The sequence below is a fragment of the Penaeus monodon genome, chromosome 7 (assembly GCF_015228065.2).
Source record: "Penaeus monodon isolate SGIC_2016 chromosome 7, NSTDA_Pmon_1, whole genome shotgun sequence".
NCBI classification, from domain to species: Eukaryota; Metazoa; Arthropoda; class Malacostraca; order Decapoda; family Penaeidae; genus Penaeus; species Penaeus monodon.
In genome coordinates, this window is record NC_051392.1 from 44,775,080 (window position 1) to 44,788,663 (window position 13,584).

Below are 13,584 nucleotides of genomic sequence, written 5' to 3' on the forward strand. Positions count from 1 at the left end.
TGATATATGATATCAAAAAGTAGAGGACGTTGATATAATGCACGGCGAAAATGTACATGAAATAATCTGCGTTCTATATATTATAATGTTTTTTATTGTTACCAATTCCATTCCGTTTATAGTTCCAATATTTTTGTGAAAGTTACCCATGCAACTTGCATTCATTTTCTTCTACAAACCACAATATTAGACATAACAGATTTATTCTGAATTATAAATCGCGAATCCTAATAAGCAAAAATAGATACACAGAACTTTAATAATTTAAAATCAATCAAAATATCAAGTCTATATTGAAATCAGAGTAAGCTGCAGTAAGTGTCGATTTAAAAAGATACAGAAGAAATCTTATTATCTAGCACCTCGTCGTCCCCGGAAAGCTTGTAAACAATGGCAGATTCAGGACTGACTTTTCATCGAGTTTTTACGAAAGTACAGTCCACATTACCTCATTGTATTGAGAATAATGATGCCCAATCTATTACCGACATCTTCTCATCAAAAATTAAGTAAGTGTACTTTTTCCAGTAACATATATTAGTCTCTTTGTATGTTCGAAAAATGATAGAAGAAATTTAATTTCACATTTCTCTATAAAGCTTTGCCTTGTCACTCATGAAATATCATGGAACATTCAAAATATGACGAAATTACGAAGAAAAGGTGCTGTGCTACCTTTTATAAAAGTAAAAACGTGTACCTGCAGTGACTCGATTCTCTCGTGCCAGCCTACAAACCTCCACAATGTATGTGCTGGTAAGATAGAGCTTGTAGACTTCCCTAGTAAAGGCCATAACGCTGCTGGATTTTTATTTCTAGAAAATTCCTTGAGATTGTTGAGAAAGTGACTACACTCCTCTGAGACTAAGTCCTTACTCCAACTTACAACCTTACAAACCTTGAGGGTACTCCAAGGAATCAATCTGTAAATGTCACTGTACAAAACAAGAATCTTCATAACCTAAGGACTTTGCCTGTGAAGTTGGCCTCCATACAGCGTCTGTCATGGCCTGTTTTCCTCATTTCTGATATTATTCTTTTACAGTGCATATTATTTTTTTGTATCATTGAGTGTATTTTTTTCAGATAATATAGAAGACATGAAATTTTAGTAAACAAACATGAAGTGCTACTAAAGTGCAAGAACAAGATGCAGACTAATTAAACTCTTACTGCCGGGCCACAAACATCTTGATCTGCCGGGTACGGCTATACAGTGGTGACATGCTAGAGTGCATTGAGCAGAAAGTTCCGCTACATGTAGCAAACTCCTGCTTCTAATGGCAGGACAGTTGCCAGAAATCAATGGAGTCTGTGATGCCGAAAGATTTCTAATACCATCACTAATGGATTAAGATAGTCAAATTTAAAATGTGGAAAGATATACTTATGTCAGAATGTTAAACTAAAGGTGCCAAAATTTGTCACTTGGAGACTAAGTCAAACCATGCAACTCAGAAGATGGCACTCAGGAAAGTAGTATGTGTACTATTATCTATTTACATGGAATTTCACATTATTATATCATACTTTTCCTCCAAATGATATAAAATAACATTACATTTCATTAATTTAGGTAATTCCTCTAATCTATTTACATTGTATGCTCCATAAAATTTAGTGTGATGTTGCTGTATGGTGCAATAATATGCAATTTGCCAATGACATTGGGTACAGAAGTCATATGGGTGTTGTCGCACATGGTATTCAAACTTGTGTAGAAAGTGTAATGAGCTGGTGAAATGTTTTGTCAGTGATATGATTTAGGTCATTTTTTGGAAATAGTACAGGTGGCCATTTCTTTCAAAACATGCATTTTTCTAGTTGATTTTGTTGTGTTTCGTATGTTTTCAACCTGCATTTCAACTGCAAACCACCACTTCTATGAGTTTTGAGTACCAACCTCTGCAATCACAGTCATTATGCATGCATTTCAAATTTCAAAGTTCCTCACATTTCTCTTAACAGGGGGCTTCTCCCCCTGTCATCCCAGGTGAGGGTAAGGGGGCTGTTGCCCCTATACCCCTACCAAGGATAACAAATCTTCACCTCATATGCACGGCACGAGAAATCCTCAATAACATGATGTAACATGAACATGACACAACCCCCAGCTGATAATTGGAATACATAATAAAGACTAAGAGATATTATCTTCCCTATAGTATATGGTATGCCTCACAGTCTTACTGGTTATTGTGTACCTCTCCGTATACTCAATCCATCGGTGAATACTTAGAGGATGTCTTCCTGGTTAGGTTTTGGTGGTATAGGGGGTTCTGCATTGTAATTACTAGATCCTTGATAGCTTCAGAATGAGAGCAATCCACTAGTACCAGTATTGTTGTGATTTGTAAGTGTTTACCCTGGGTTATTACTTATCACACATGATAATCTGCCCATGTAACATGTTTTTCAAAAGATGCTCTAAGCTTAGGCAAACTGAGGATGCTATTCTTGTAAAGTTGCAGTCTCTGGTACAAGAAATAATCTGTAGACACTAATGGTAATGCCACAGATATGTGTAAAATATCGTGGAAAATGCTACTCACAACTGAAGTCCACATGGTGCTCATGAGTGTCAGCTCTGTCTTGCTGTGCATACCAAGGTGAAGACAATGTTTGCCAAGTGGGTGTTATGAGGCAGAGCCCTCCATCAACCCTCCCCTCGGGCAGTGAACAAAGGGCATGCCCAGTCACAGTAACAGATTGTTGTATAAATTTTTGCCTCTGGTGGGTGTATTCACCCTAAAGAATTTCCATTGAGACCAAAGGCAGGACAGTACTATGGATTAATAAAATGCCCATATTTTTACACCATTGTATGAGCTTGAAGTGAAACAATTCATAGTTTGTTATAAGGTATATTAATTTTTGGTCAGATTTTGCATTATTTGTTTTAATAATTGTCAATATTACATTCATGTAATAGAGTTTTTATTTTATCAAAATAACAGAAATGTAACTTCAAGCTCACTTAGATTAATGCATTAGCACTGGATAATTGCAATATCCACTGTAGTTTTGTTTTGTGAATTTTGTTGACATGCGGATGGCTCCAGGAGCATTTAGTCATCAAAATGACTTACCTGAACTTATGTAATATCCCCATTCCTTTAATTTAATTTTATTTTTTCCAATGCTATTAATATTGCTGTTATTATTGTGATTATTATTCAAATTGGGACTATTATATATTATTATCAATACTAGAGCAATAAGAAATAAGAAATATATATCTCTCCAAAAATCAAGGAAAAGGGTATCAGCCTGGACTAGTAACTGATGCCTTGGTGACGAAGCTCTTGCGGTGCTATATGTATGTAATCAAAATTAGTAAACTAGAATCACAGTGTTCATGCAGTCTGTTTTTGCCATTCCAGCATTATTTGAGTTAAGGAAATGTATATTTTTTACCTAGTATAAGAAACTTTAGACAGAATCCTTAACAGAGATGTGAAAGTAATTATGGGAGACCTCAACACCAAAGTAGGCAAAAATGATCTAAAAAATGACATCTGTGGAAAATTCGGCCTTGGAGATATAAATGAAAGAGGCAAAGATTTTATTGAATTCTGTAGTACAAATAATCTAGTTATAGCCAACACATTGTTCCAACACCACCCAAGACACTGTACATGTGGTTTTCACCAGACAAAAGAACACGCAACCAAATTGACTACATTGTGTTGAACCAGAAATGGAAAAGTTGTATAAAAAATGCCAAGACAAGACCTGGTGCTGATTGCAACAGTGACCACCAACTACTAACTATCGACTTTCAAATAAGACTCAAAAAAATGGAGCGTCCAACATCACCTCTAAAGCTCAACTACAAAACTCTTGACAACAATTACAGAATTACAGTGTCAAACAAATTTGAATTGCTCAATCAGTGTGAAGATGATAAAACACCAAATGAGTTGTGGGAAGAAGGAAAAGAACTGCTGAGCGCTGCTTAAGAAACTATCGCCAAAAAGAAAAAGACAAATTCCCCCTTGGATATCTGAAGAAACACTAAGTGAAATTGAAACAAGAAGATGCCTGAAATCAAAGGGTATCAATAATCCAGTTGACAAAGTAATTTACAAAAACTAAAATACAAAAATTCAAAGATTGTTGCGACGAGATAAGGAAAAATATTTAAATGAACATTGCCAGAGAATTGAAAACTGTTCTATCAATAGGACAACTAAAGAACTTTACCAACGAGTACGAAACATTACATGAAAATTTAAACCTACAATGGACACTATCAAAACTGAAGATGGACTAGTTTTATGTGATGGAAAAGAAGTCAAAGATAGATGGAATCAATATTGTTCCAACCTATACAAAAAGAATAAAGATCTAACAACAACATTAATTAGACTCAATGACAGCGAAGATGAACCACCGCCGCTGCTAGACGAAGTTATAAAAGTCATAAAAGAATTAAAGCCTGGGAATAGATGAAATTACAGCAGAACTAATCAAGAATGCTGGCGAAAGTGTTGAATACTTCTTCTACAAACTTTGTACAAAAATTTGGAATGAAAGATGGCGAGAAGACTGGGTAAAATCAGTCTTTACTCCCATACCTAAAAAAGGTGACTTACTCCGATGCAATAGTAACAAGACAATTGCTTTAAAAAGTCACAGCAGCAAAATTTTGTTGAAAATTATTGCTGAATGAATGAAGTTAAAAGTTAAGAGAAGAAAATGCAGACGAACAAGCAGGTTTTTTCCCTGGAAAAGGTACCAGAAACCAGATCCTAAATCTGAAGTTGATCATGGAGAGGGGCAGAGAACATCAGAGGGATCTGTACCTGTGTTTCATCGATTGCTCGAAAGCTTTTGATGCTGTTGATCATGATGTCCTCTGGAATAACATGAACAATATGAGGTTTCCAAAGCACATCATCCAGCTGGTAAAAGCTATGTATGACCAACAACAAGCAGCTGTGGGAACCACTTGTGGGTTGGCAGAGTGGTTCGAGGTCAGCCAGGGAGTGCGACAAGGTTACATTCTGTCTCCGCACCTTTTTGATATATATTTTGAGGCAGTTGTGAGAGGCGTTCTGGAGAATTTTGAGGGAACTGTAGATGTTGGATGGTACAAAATGTCAAATCTGGGATGCGCCGATGATATAGTTTTGGTTGCCAGCAGTATCATTGAACTACAACAACTGCTAGATAAAGTTAGAGAAGCGGGCGAGGTGGCTGGTTTATTTCTTAATGCCAAGAAAACTAAGACCATGAAGATTCAAAGATGGCCGGCAGTGGGCGATGGTGAGCATGTTACAGTCAATGGGGTGGTTGTGGAAAAAGTGAAGGAGTTCACTTGTCTTGGAGCTGTTTTTGCTAATACATATGGTGATTCACCGGAAATAAAAGGAGGAATTGCTATTGCCAGTGACGCCGCAGTTGCTCTCAGTAGCATCTGGAAAAACCGAAGCATTGCCTTGCGGACAAGGCTGAGGTTATTGAACTCATTAGTTTTCCCAGTTGTGTCATATGGTTCTGAGTGTTGGGTGCTGAAGAAGATAGACAAGAAGGGGGTCAATAGTTTTGAACTGTGGTGTTGCAGACGAGTGCTGCATGTTGACTGGACGGAGGGGAAAACGAGTGATGAGGTGCTGAAGAAAATAAATTGTGGGGACCAGCTGTTGGACATCTTGAATGGAAGGAAACTAAAGGTTATTGGTCATGTGATGAGAAGTGAAAGTATTGAGAAAAACTTGCTGACAGGGATGGTGATAGGAAACAAAGGAAGAGGCAAACCGAAGACAAGACTGAGTGACAACATCAAAGATATTTGCGGGCTGTCGATGGTACAAGTGGAAAGAAAAGCGCAAGATCGAGTTGAGTGGCGAAGGATGGTGGAGAGGTCGATAGCTGCTCAAACATGAGCATACAGTTATTGATGATGATAAGTGTGCAGCTACATGAGGATCTATCTCTGCCAACCCTAGTTCTTGAACAATACTGCACAAAACTATTTGCCATAAACTGGATACTCAGAACATATTGGTGTTGAAAACTTGCACCTGAAAATAGTGAGTGTCATTGTTTGGTCCAGGGTGTTTAAGTACCTGTGTAATGACTTCCAAATTCAATTAAGCAATTTAATTAATTCCCAAGTATATTAAATAATAGAAAGTTCACTGCCTGGAGACAACTGTGTTCACTGTGCACACAGTACACCATTATGAATAATAATAAAATAGTATAGGTTACATTTTTAAATGAAAAAATAGTCTTACATTAGGCAAAAATAAAGTGTGTTCTGTATTATTTGTATAGCCCCCTCTCCTTAAAACCCTCCCAAGCCATTGGATGATGAGGGAGGAAAAGGTTATTATAGAAAAGTAATGTCAGGTAGAAATTTTGTCAGCAAAGCATATTTTCATAGTTAAATTATTTACTCATTGTATAATGTGTGCTTGATAATTTCAATTTTATGCTTATGTAGACTATTTTATGTGTGTCAGCATTTGACAGAGAGAAACACATTGTGACTTATATAATTTCACATAAAACACCAACACGCTATAAGAGAAATTAAACCATCTTTACTAATGTTTGGTACGTTCAAGATTATTTGTTGTCTGCAATGTAGATAAGTAGAATTTGAGGTTATTATTTTTGCTAAAAGTTGGCTCTATTTTCATAGAAAATTGATTAGTAAAATGCTTGCATATCATTATCATTATTTATTTTTTTTAATTATCATTATCATTACTATTGTTGATATAATAACTTCTTAATTTTGTTGATCCAGGTATTGTTAAAATAGTAAAGATGTATGAAAGATAAATATCCCACAGGGACCATAATTACAAATACAGTCCATCTTTTTGTGCAATGGTAGTATGGCTTTGGTAATAGGATGTTAGTATTATGACTTTATTACATGATTCTGTTGTTATCCTTCACTTCTGCAAATTAGTTTCGAAGTAACTATATTTACAGGAAAATAATAAGATGTCTATTGACTAGTGTTGTGGGACTTCTGGTTGTGCGTGCACAGTGTGGAATTCTCGCTCTACCCACAGCAGGGTAGAGCGACATGCAGGAACACTTGATGCTGAGTCTGTCTGACACTCTCTCCCGCCATGAATATGTGGGTGGGGATGGGGAGGAGGGGGTTCACAGGAGGCATAACCCCCTGCATTAGACAATATAGTGACTGATTCAATACTGTGATTACAGCAGAGTTCAAGAATTCAACACTATGCACATGTGACCCAAACTCCCAGAAAAATAGGCAATATATATCACATTACAATACAGTAAACATTGCCACAGCTAATTAGTTTATATATCAATGCCATTACAGTTCCTTTGTAAGACAATATTCTGTATGAATTACAATTTGAATTGTTTTATATTTACTAAAAATAATATAATCAATATATAGTTCAAGTCATTGCTTATAGCTGTCAAGACATCTATATCAAACCAGTTGTGATTGATTACAGTATATTCTGGTGGTCTTGTATATCCAGATATATACATATACATGTTTGTATTTATATTTTCACATAGTCTAGGAGAAGTATAGATTATAATTTTTTACCAAAGGGGACAGTTCCAGAACTCTAAGAATATTATTAGGAGTACTGGATGTGAGGACTATACAGTTGCTTTGTTAACTGTACTTGATAAAAGGACATGGTGTTTTTGACTGTCATATTAGAAATTTCCACATATGATAACTAGTCCTTTCGTAAGGTGTGGATGGTAATGTAGTATTCTCCTTCACATTTTCTTCTGCTAATTACTTATATTTTTCCTCACAGTGAAACAACAAAACATTGCGTGGAATCTGCTGTCCGCAATTACGTGACAAAGACGGTGATCAATGGAGAGTTGACAGAGATAGACACCATCAAAGCAGTGACATCAGTAAGTCTACTGTTTTTCTTGTTATGTATATGTCAGGGTTCGATTTAGGAAATAGCTGTTAGGTCAATGGAAACATTTCACAGGATTTACTGCTAAGGCACACAAATACACTAAACAAAAGAGTGAAATATTGTATACACTTTATTAATTTTTCCTGTCAATCCTTTTTAGTTATAGTTTTAGTTGTTTCTTAAGACAAGAATAGTGTGATAAGTTTAGCTTTAGTGTCTGATTTTTTAAAACATTACAGAGTGTTCTTGTACTGATTTTTTTCTCCTAGAATGATCAAGTCTATATCCCTCTTTATATTGCTTATAAGGAGAGGTTTCCGTAGTAGTAAACACTTTTAAAACGAGTCTTAATATTTCAGATATGCATAGAGTTGGTCAGAAATGAATTATGTCTTCCAACACTTCCTGTTTTGGTCCTCTCTGATTCCTTTGACATGCTGACCATAACTCAGTGTGAAAAATTATTTACATTTGTTGAAACTAATGTCAGTGTTTGGAAGGAAGACACATTCTTCGCTCCATGCAAGACCAGCGTTCTTCGTATGTGCAATGGTTAGTGATTGTATTTTATTTATTGGTTTATTTATTTTATAAATTTTTAAAATTTATTATTATTTTTTTTCCAGTTTCCTTGAAGGTAACTTATTTGGGGTTATTGGTATTAACCCATTGCCGACGGGTGGCATGTACGCACATGCCACGGCATGGCGGGACCATCTGCCGGGGGCACGTACGCACATGCCATAGAGTATGTATGGACATGCCATGATTTTTTTTTTGTTACAATCACGGCAAAAGATTATTTTTTTGCCATTGAAGGTGTGATTAAGTCGGTTTTAACACTTTCTTATTTTTACCATGCAACAAACAAAAAAAATGCAATAAACCGACGATTTCAACTCCATGATGCTGCATACTGCTTATTCTATTCGGACTATAGACCGAATAATGATCAACTATGGAGTCTATATAACAAAAAAAATACCCTTCAGTCTCGATTTATCAGGAAGTTTGGCAAGTAGAGACTAAAAAATAATGAAAACTGAAAATACAACATATCTTCGTAGTATTACGAAGAAATGGCATGGGATGCTGGTATTTGGCATGAGTGGTTGCGCATGCTCAGACGACGATATAAGCCCCCGGCAGTGAGGCCCGGGCCTCTATGAATGCTACCCGTCAGTTATGGGTTAACCCATTGCTGCTTGACAACATGGTCAGTACATGGCACCTACAGAGTGTTTTTTTTTTTTTTTTTTTTTTTTTTTCTTCTCTTTTTCTTTTCTTTTTCATCATCATCACTTGCATGCAAAACATGATTTTCATGTTTTCCATGTTCAGAGATGCAAGATATGCATTTTAGTTGCTAGATTGTATCTGTATTAGCCTGATTATGTACACTAGAGTCCATTTCAATAAATGAATGTTACACTCTGTACAAGATTAAATGTGTTATTTGAAAAAAAAACTTGTTTTCACATATCTTATTTTTACAGAATAATAGATTGTATGTAGTGATATACAGGGCTGCTGCCACCATGGATTCAGTACTTCCCTTCTGTCTGTCATACTTCAAGATAGTCACACTGGCAGACCACCAAAAGACAATATGGGTAGTTGACCTGAGGAGACCGATCTTGGAAACGAGAGTGATGGTTATTTATAGGTTCACATCATCAACAAGAGAGCACCATGTTTTGGTGCTTGACATCTTCCAGGCATACCAGACAAATGATTTGTAAAATATAATATTGGCATCATCATCACATGATGTGAATGATGCATCACCCAAAGTTGCACCCAAGTTGGCTATATTTTTGAACCCCACATTACCTATAGGCTATGAGTCAGTAATAATATTATGATTATTGTTAATATTATTTTTATGTTTATATTTTTATTTATTTATTTATTTATATTGTTTTTTGTATCAAGGTGTCATCATCATCATCATCATAATAGAACTTGCTATTTCACCCAGTTCTGCCAGGCATGGCATGTATGTACACATCATGTCCACCATGAGTTTACTTTATTAATTGTTTTTATACATAGATGGCTACACTTTTACTAAGTCACCAATGAGTCAATTATGAATACTGTCTTTCTCACCTATTTACCATTTTCCTTGATTTATGAAAATATTTTATGTTATCTTACTTTGCTGTTACTATTGTTTATAAGATTATAGTAATTATAATGTCTATAATAAAAATAATGCCATCGATATTCATAGCATTAGTAAAAAAAAATGTTTTTTCCACCAAATCAAGAAAAGGTAGAAATCAGGTAAGGTCACAAGATCTGCTAATTGACTCCTTTGTGGCTAAGCACAAGCAGAGCCATCTATGTGCAGAGACATTTCACAACATCCCGGCAGCATTGGATGAAGGTTTGATACTGAGCAGAATATTTAATTTCTTTTTCTTTTTCCAATTTTCAGATCTACTTCGTAGGCTTTCTCGCTCCCAAAACACAGTATTTTGTGGACGAATCCTTTTGTTCTTGGCCAGATTCTTCCCATTCTCTGAACGGTCAGGGTTGAACCTCATCTCAGAATTCAACCTGGAAAATGTCACTACTTTTACAAATGTGGAGACAGAAATGGAAGAAGATGAGGGTATGTAAAACTGCTCTTTACTGGATCTTTTTCATGCTCTGTCAGTCTTGAATTGTTTTGAATTTGGGTTCTTTGACTGGATTTGACTTCCAGTACACATACAAAGGGGCTAATGAATGTCTGGAACTATATATGACAATTTCAGTTATCATGATATTCATCAGAGAATTTCACTTATATTGCATTTATATGGCAGATTAGTAAAGAAAATCTTCTTTATTTTGCCTTGTCAGGATAAAGTCATGTAAAAATTATCTATGAGGATAGTCTTCAGAATGATAATGATATTAATTAGATGCTATATTTTATATAATTAGCAAGCTCTTTATTCACAATCTATAATCATATATGGTTATTACAGTGTTTGATAAATATTAACAAGGGACTGCACTTATCAGAGTCACCAACTCATGCTAACCTTTGGGATCCTATGGAGAAACAAGGGTTTTAGGTGAAAAATATGGGTGAATTTTCTCACAGTAAGCATTTTAAAAAGTAAAAGAAAGTGGAAAAGTGAAAATCCAAGCTACAAATTGTATTCTAGGTGATGAATAAGTGGAAAATAGAAAAACCTGAGCTAAGATTCAGCCGTGGAAGCTCTGATGCAGCTTTGCACGAACAAATGAACCTATCCAAAAAGCACAAACTACCAAAAAGATCGCTGTATGAACCAAAAGCCCCAAACCACTTCCCAATCACTGTATTTGTTGTGGGCTGTGTGGTGCAGTGGTAACATTCTGTTTAGCAATCTCGTGTTCGAAACCCACACTGTCAGTGGATGGTAACCCCATTGATTTCTTGCACTCGGGGTAATTTAGAAGCAAATATAAACAGACAGTCATAATTTAACTGAAGCACACCAACCCTTAAATTATTATTATTTCCCAGTACATGGGCTCTGACCCTGAACTCCCTCTCAATCACCGTATTTCCCCAGCTAGATCCCTGCCCTTTTGCCATATTTCCCCAGCTTGGGATTCCACACCCCTCCTCCCAGTCTCCTATTTCCCCAGCCGGGAAGTCTGTCCATGCACCCCATTCCAATCACTGAATTTTCTTAGATGGGGGCTCCACCCCTTCCCAGTCACCACATTTCCTACCCATTTGCTTCATCTATAACAATTTTCTGTATATTTCAAGATACAAATTGGGTTTACCTTATTGTTGGAGAGAAGAGTGATTGATAAGTTACACACCTCTGGCAAACTTCTGCTGCTGGAACATTGTTATTGTACTTCACTGAAGTTAGTGTTATCCCAGAGGTTGTGACAATTTCAGTAAGAGATAGTTTTCACCAAAATATTAGGAAAGAATTCAGAAACACAATTAGCACTGAAAACAAGCTTTACTTCTGAAACAAGCAATGAGTAATGTGAAAACAAAACTATCAAATTTGCCTGTAGAAGCTAATGTGTATATGTAACAGGTATTTCTACTCAAGTATGTGTGTATATGGTGATATAGAACAAGATGATATGGAGCATATTTAATGAGTACATATTTTGGTGTAATTGATATAAATTAAAATTCAGTAATCAGGAATACATCAAAAGTACAGCCCATTTCTAAGAGTGACAATAATTGGAAGTAATGGCACGAGCTATATGTGCCAAAATGGTTTATGTTGGGTTACCACACTAGGAAGTTGTTCACTGTTAAGGAAGGTATGGTTGGTCTTGGGCATGGGAGGCTCATGGGGGTTTCCTTGAATTGGTTAGTCTATAGATTAGCCTAATTTTGATATCAATGGATGTAGTTTTTTTATTGCCTACTACACTGATCCTAGCTTTTCTCCAAGTTGAAGCAGTTGTTTTATGTACTTTAACCCATTGTTTACAGAAAAAAATGTGTTAGATATTTTCTTGAACAGAAATTCAAATTGTTTCTCCATTACCAAGGAATCTATCTTCATTAGGGTTTAGTTATTGGATTCATCACCTTTTTAAGAAGTTGTAATAAGTATCACCTTTATTTGAAAGTATGGAAAACATTTTTATCTTCTGTTATTTTTACAACACTTTAGGTGTACCTTCTGAATTTTTATCTTCTGTTATTTTTACAACACTTTAGGTGTACCTTCTGAAAGTGTAATTGCTGTTTATAATTTTATTTTACATCTCATTGCAGGAACCGACAAAGGAGTTGATGGACGACTCAAATTGGACTATACACTGTACACCAAGTTCTGGTCTTTGCAGGATTTCTTTAGAAATCCTGTGCAGTGCTTCCAAAAAGCACCATGGAAGATGTTCACAACGGTATATGATTTCTTTTATGCTGTGTGGTAGAATGTTTACAGCATATACAGCCTAAACAAGCTATTGTATGCAAATTATTATGTTTTAGTTATGTGAAAATACAATGAATACAAGTCTGAGCATGGAAATAGCATCCTTCTTGGAGCTGGTGCTCTTCCAGTTATTCATCATGGATGGTACTTTCCACATTTGTCTATCATTGGAAAAGCCCCTTCATAAATGCCCACTGAGTCTAATCACCCTCCAAGAGCTATGCGCACTCATGGCAAGTTGTAACCTTCATCCGAAATTCTCATGATGGCAAGTTCCCATAGGGGTTGATATTAGAGATTAACTATAGACTAAGAGATGGATTGTAAACATATTGTTTGAGTAACCTCTTTTTTTTCCACAGTACTGTGGGGATGTACTGGAAGCCTTCAGGAGCTTTAAACTGGACAATGTTCAGAGCAGTGGAACTTCTGCAGCTCGTCTTTCTAGGACATTATCAGAACCTGTTCCAACAGAAGGAAACTCTACTTTGCAGCCTCAAGTAAGAATTTAGGAGACAGTATATAGGTGTATCTGTGTGCATACTTTGACCAGATATTTATTGGCATATAAACTAGTAAATGGAAGTGAGCTTGATATGGAAAAAAAATGTTGATTCATTCTATACAGAATGTTGGCTGCTTGCACAAACATACAATTATCTTTGCAGTCAGATTTCATGTGTAGATAATAAGGTCTCTTTCAACTAAAAATGAGCAGTTTTTGATGAAGTTAGGCATTCATTAGTGCATTGGCCAGTTGTCCAGCTTACAGT

General features: G+C 35.9%; 1 protein-coding gene across 2 annotated transcripts in view; it reads left to right on the forward strand.

The window, feature by feature from the left end:
- Positions 1–349: 349 nt before the first annotated feature.
- The window catches only part of LOC119575369 (THO complex subunit 1-like), a 28,458-nt gene continuing 15,223 nt past the window's right edge, over positions 350–13,584 (forward strand). Inside the window, exons 1-6 of one of the 2 annotated variants that reach the window (XM_037922940.1) lie at positions 350–509; positions 7,785–7,890; positions 8,261–8,453; positions 10,345–10,521; positions 12,649–12,779; positions 13,174–13,311. In XM_037922940.1, coding sequence (XP_037778868.1) covers positions 391–509; positions 7,785–7,890; positions 8,261–8,453; positions 10,345–10,521; positions 12,649–12,779; positions 13,174–13,311 — 864 coding nt within the window. In that variant the 5' untranslated portion in view covers positions 350–390. The remainder of the gene's footprint in view (positions 510–7,784; positions 7,891–8,260; positions 8,454–10,344; positions 10,522–12,648; positions 12,780–13,173; positions 13,312–13,584) is intronic. The other variant, XM_037922939.1, reaches the window with a different exon arrangement.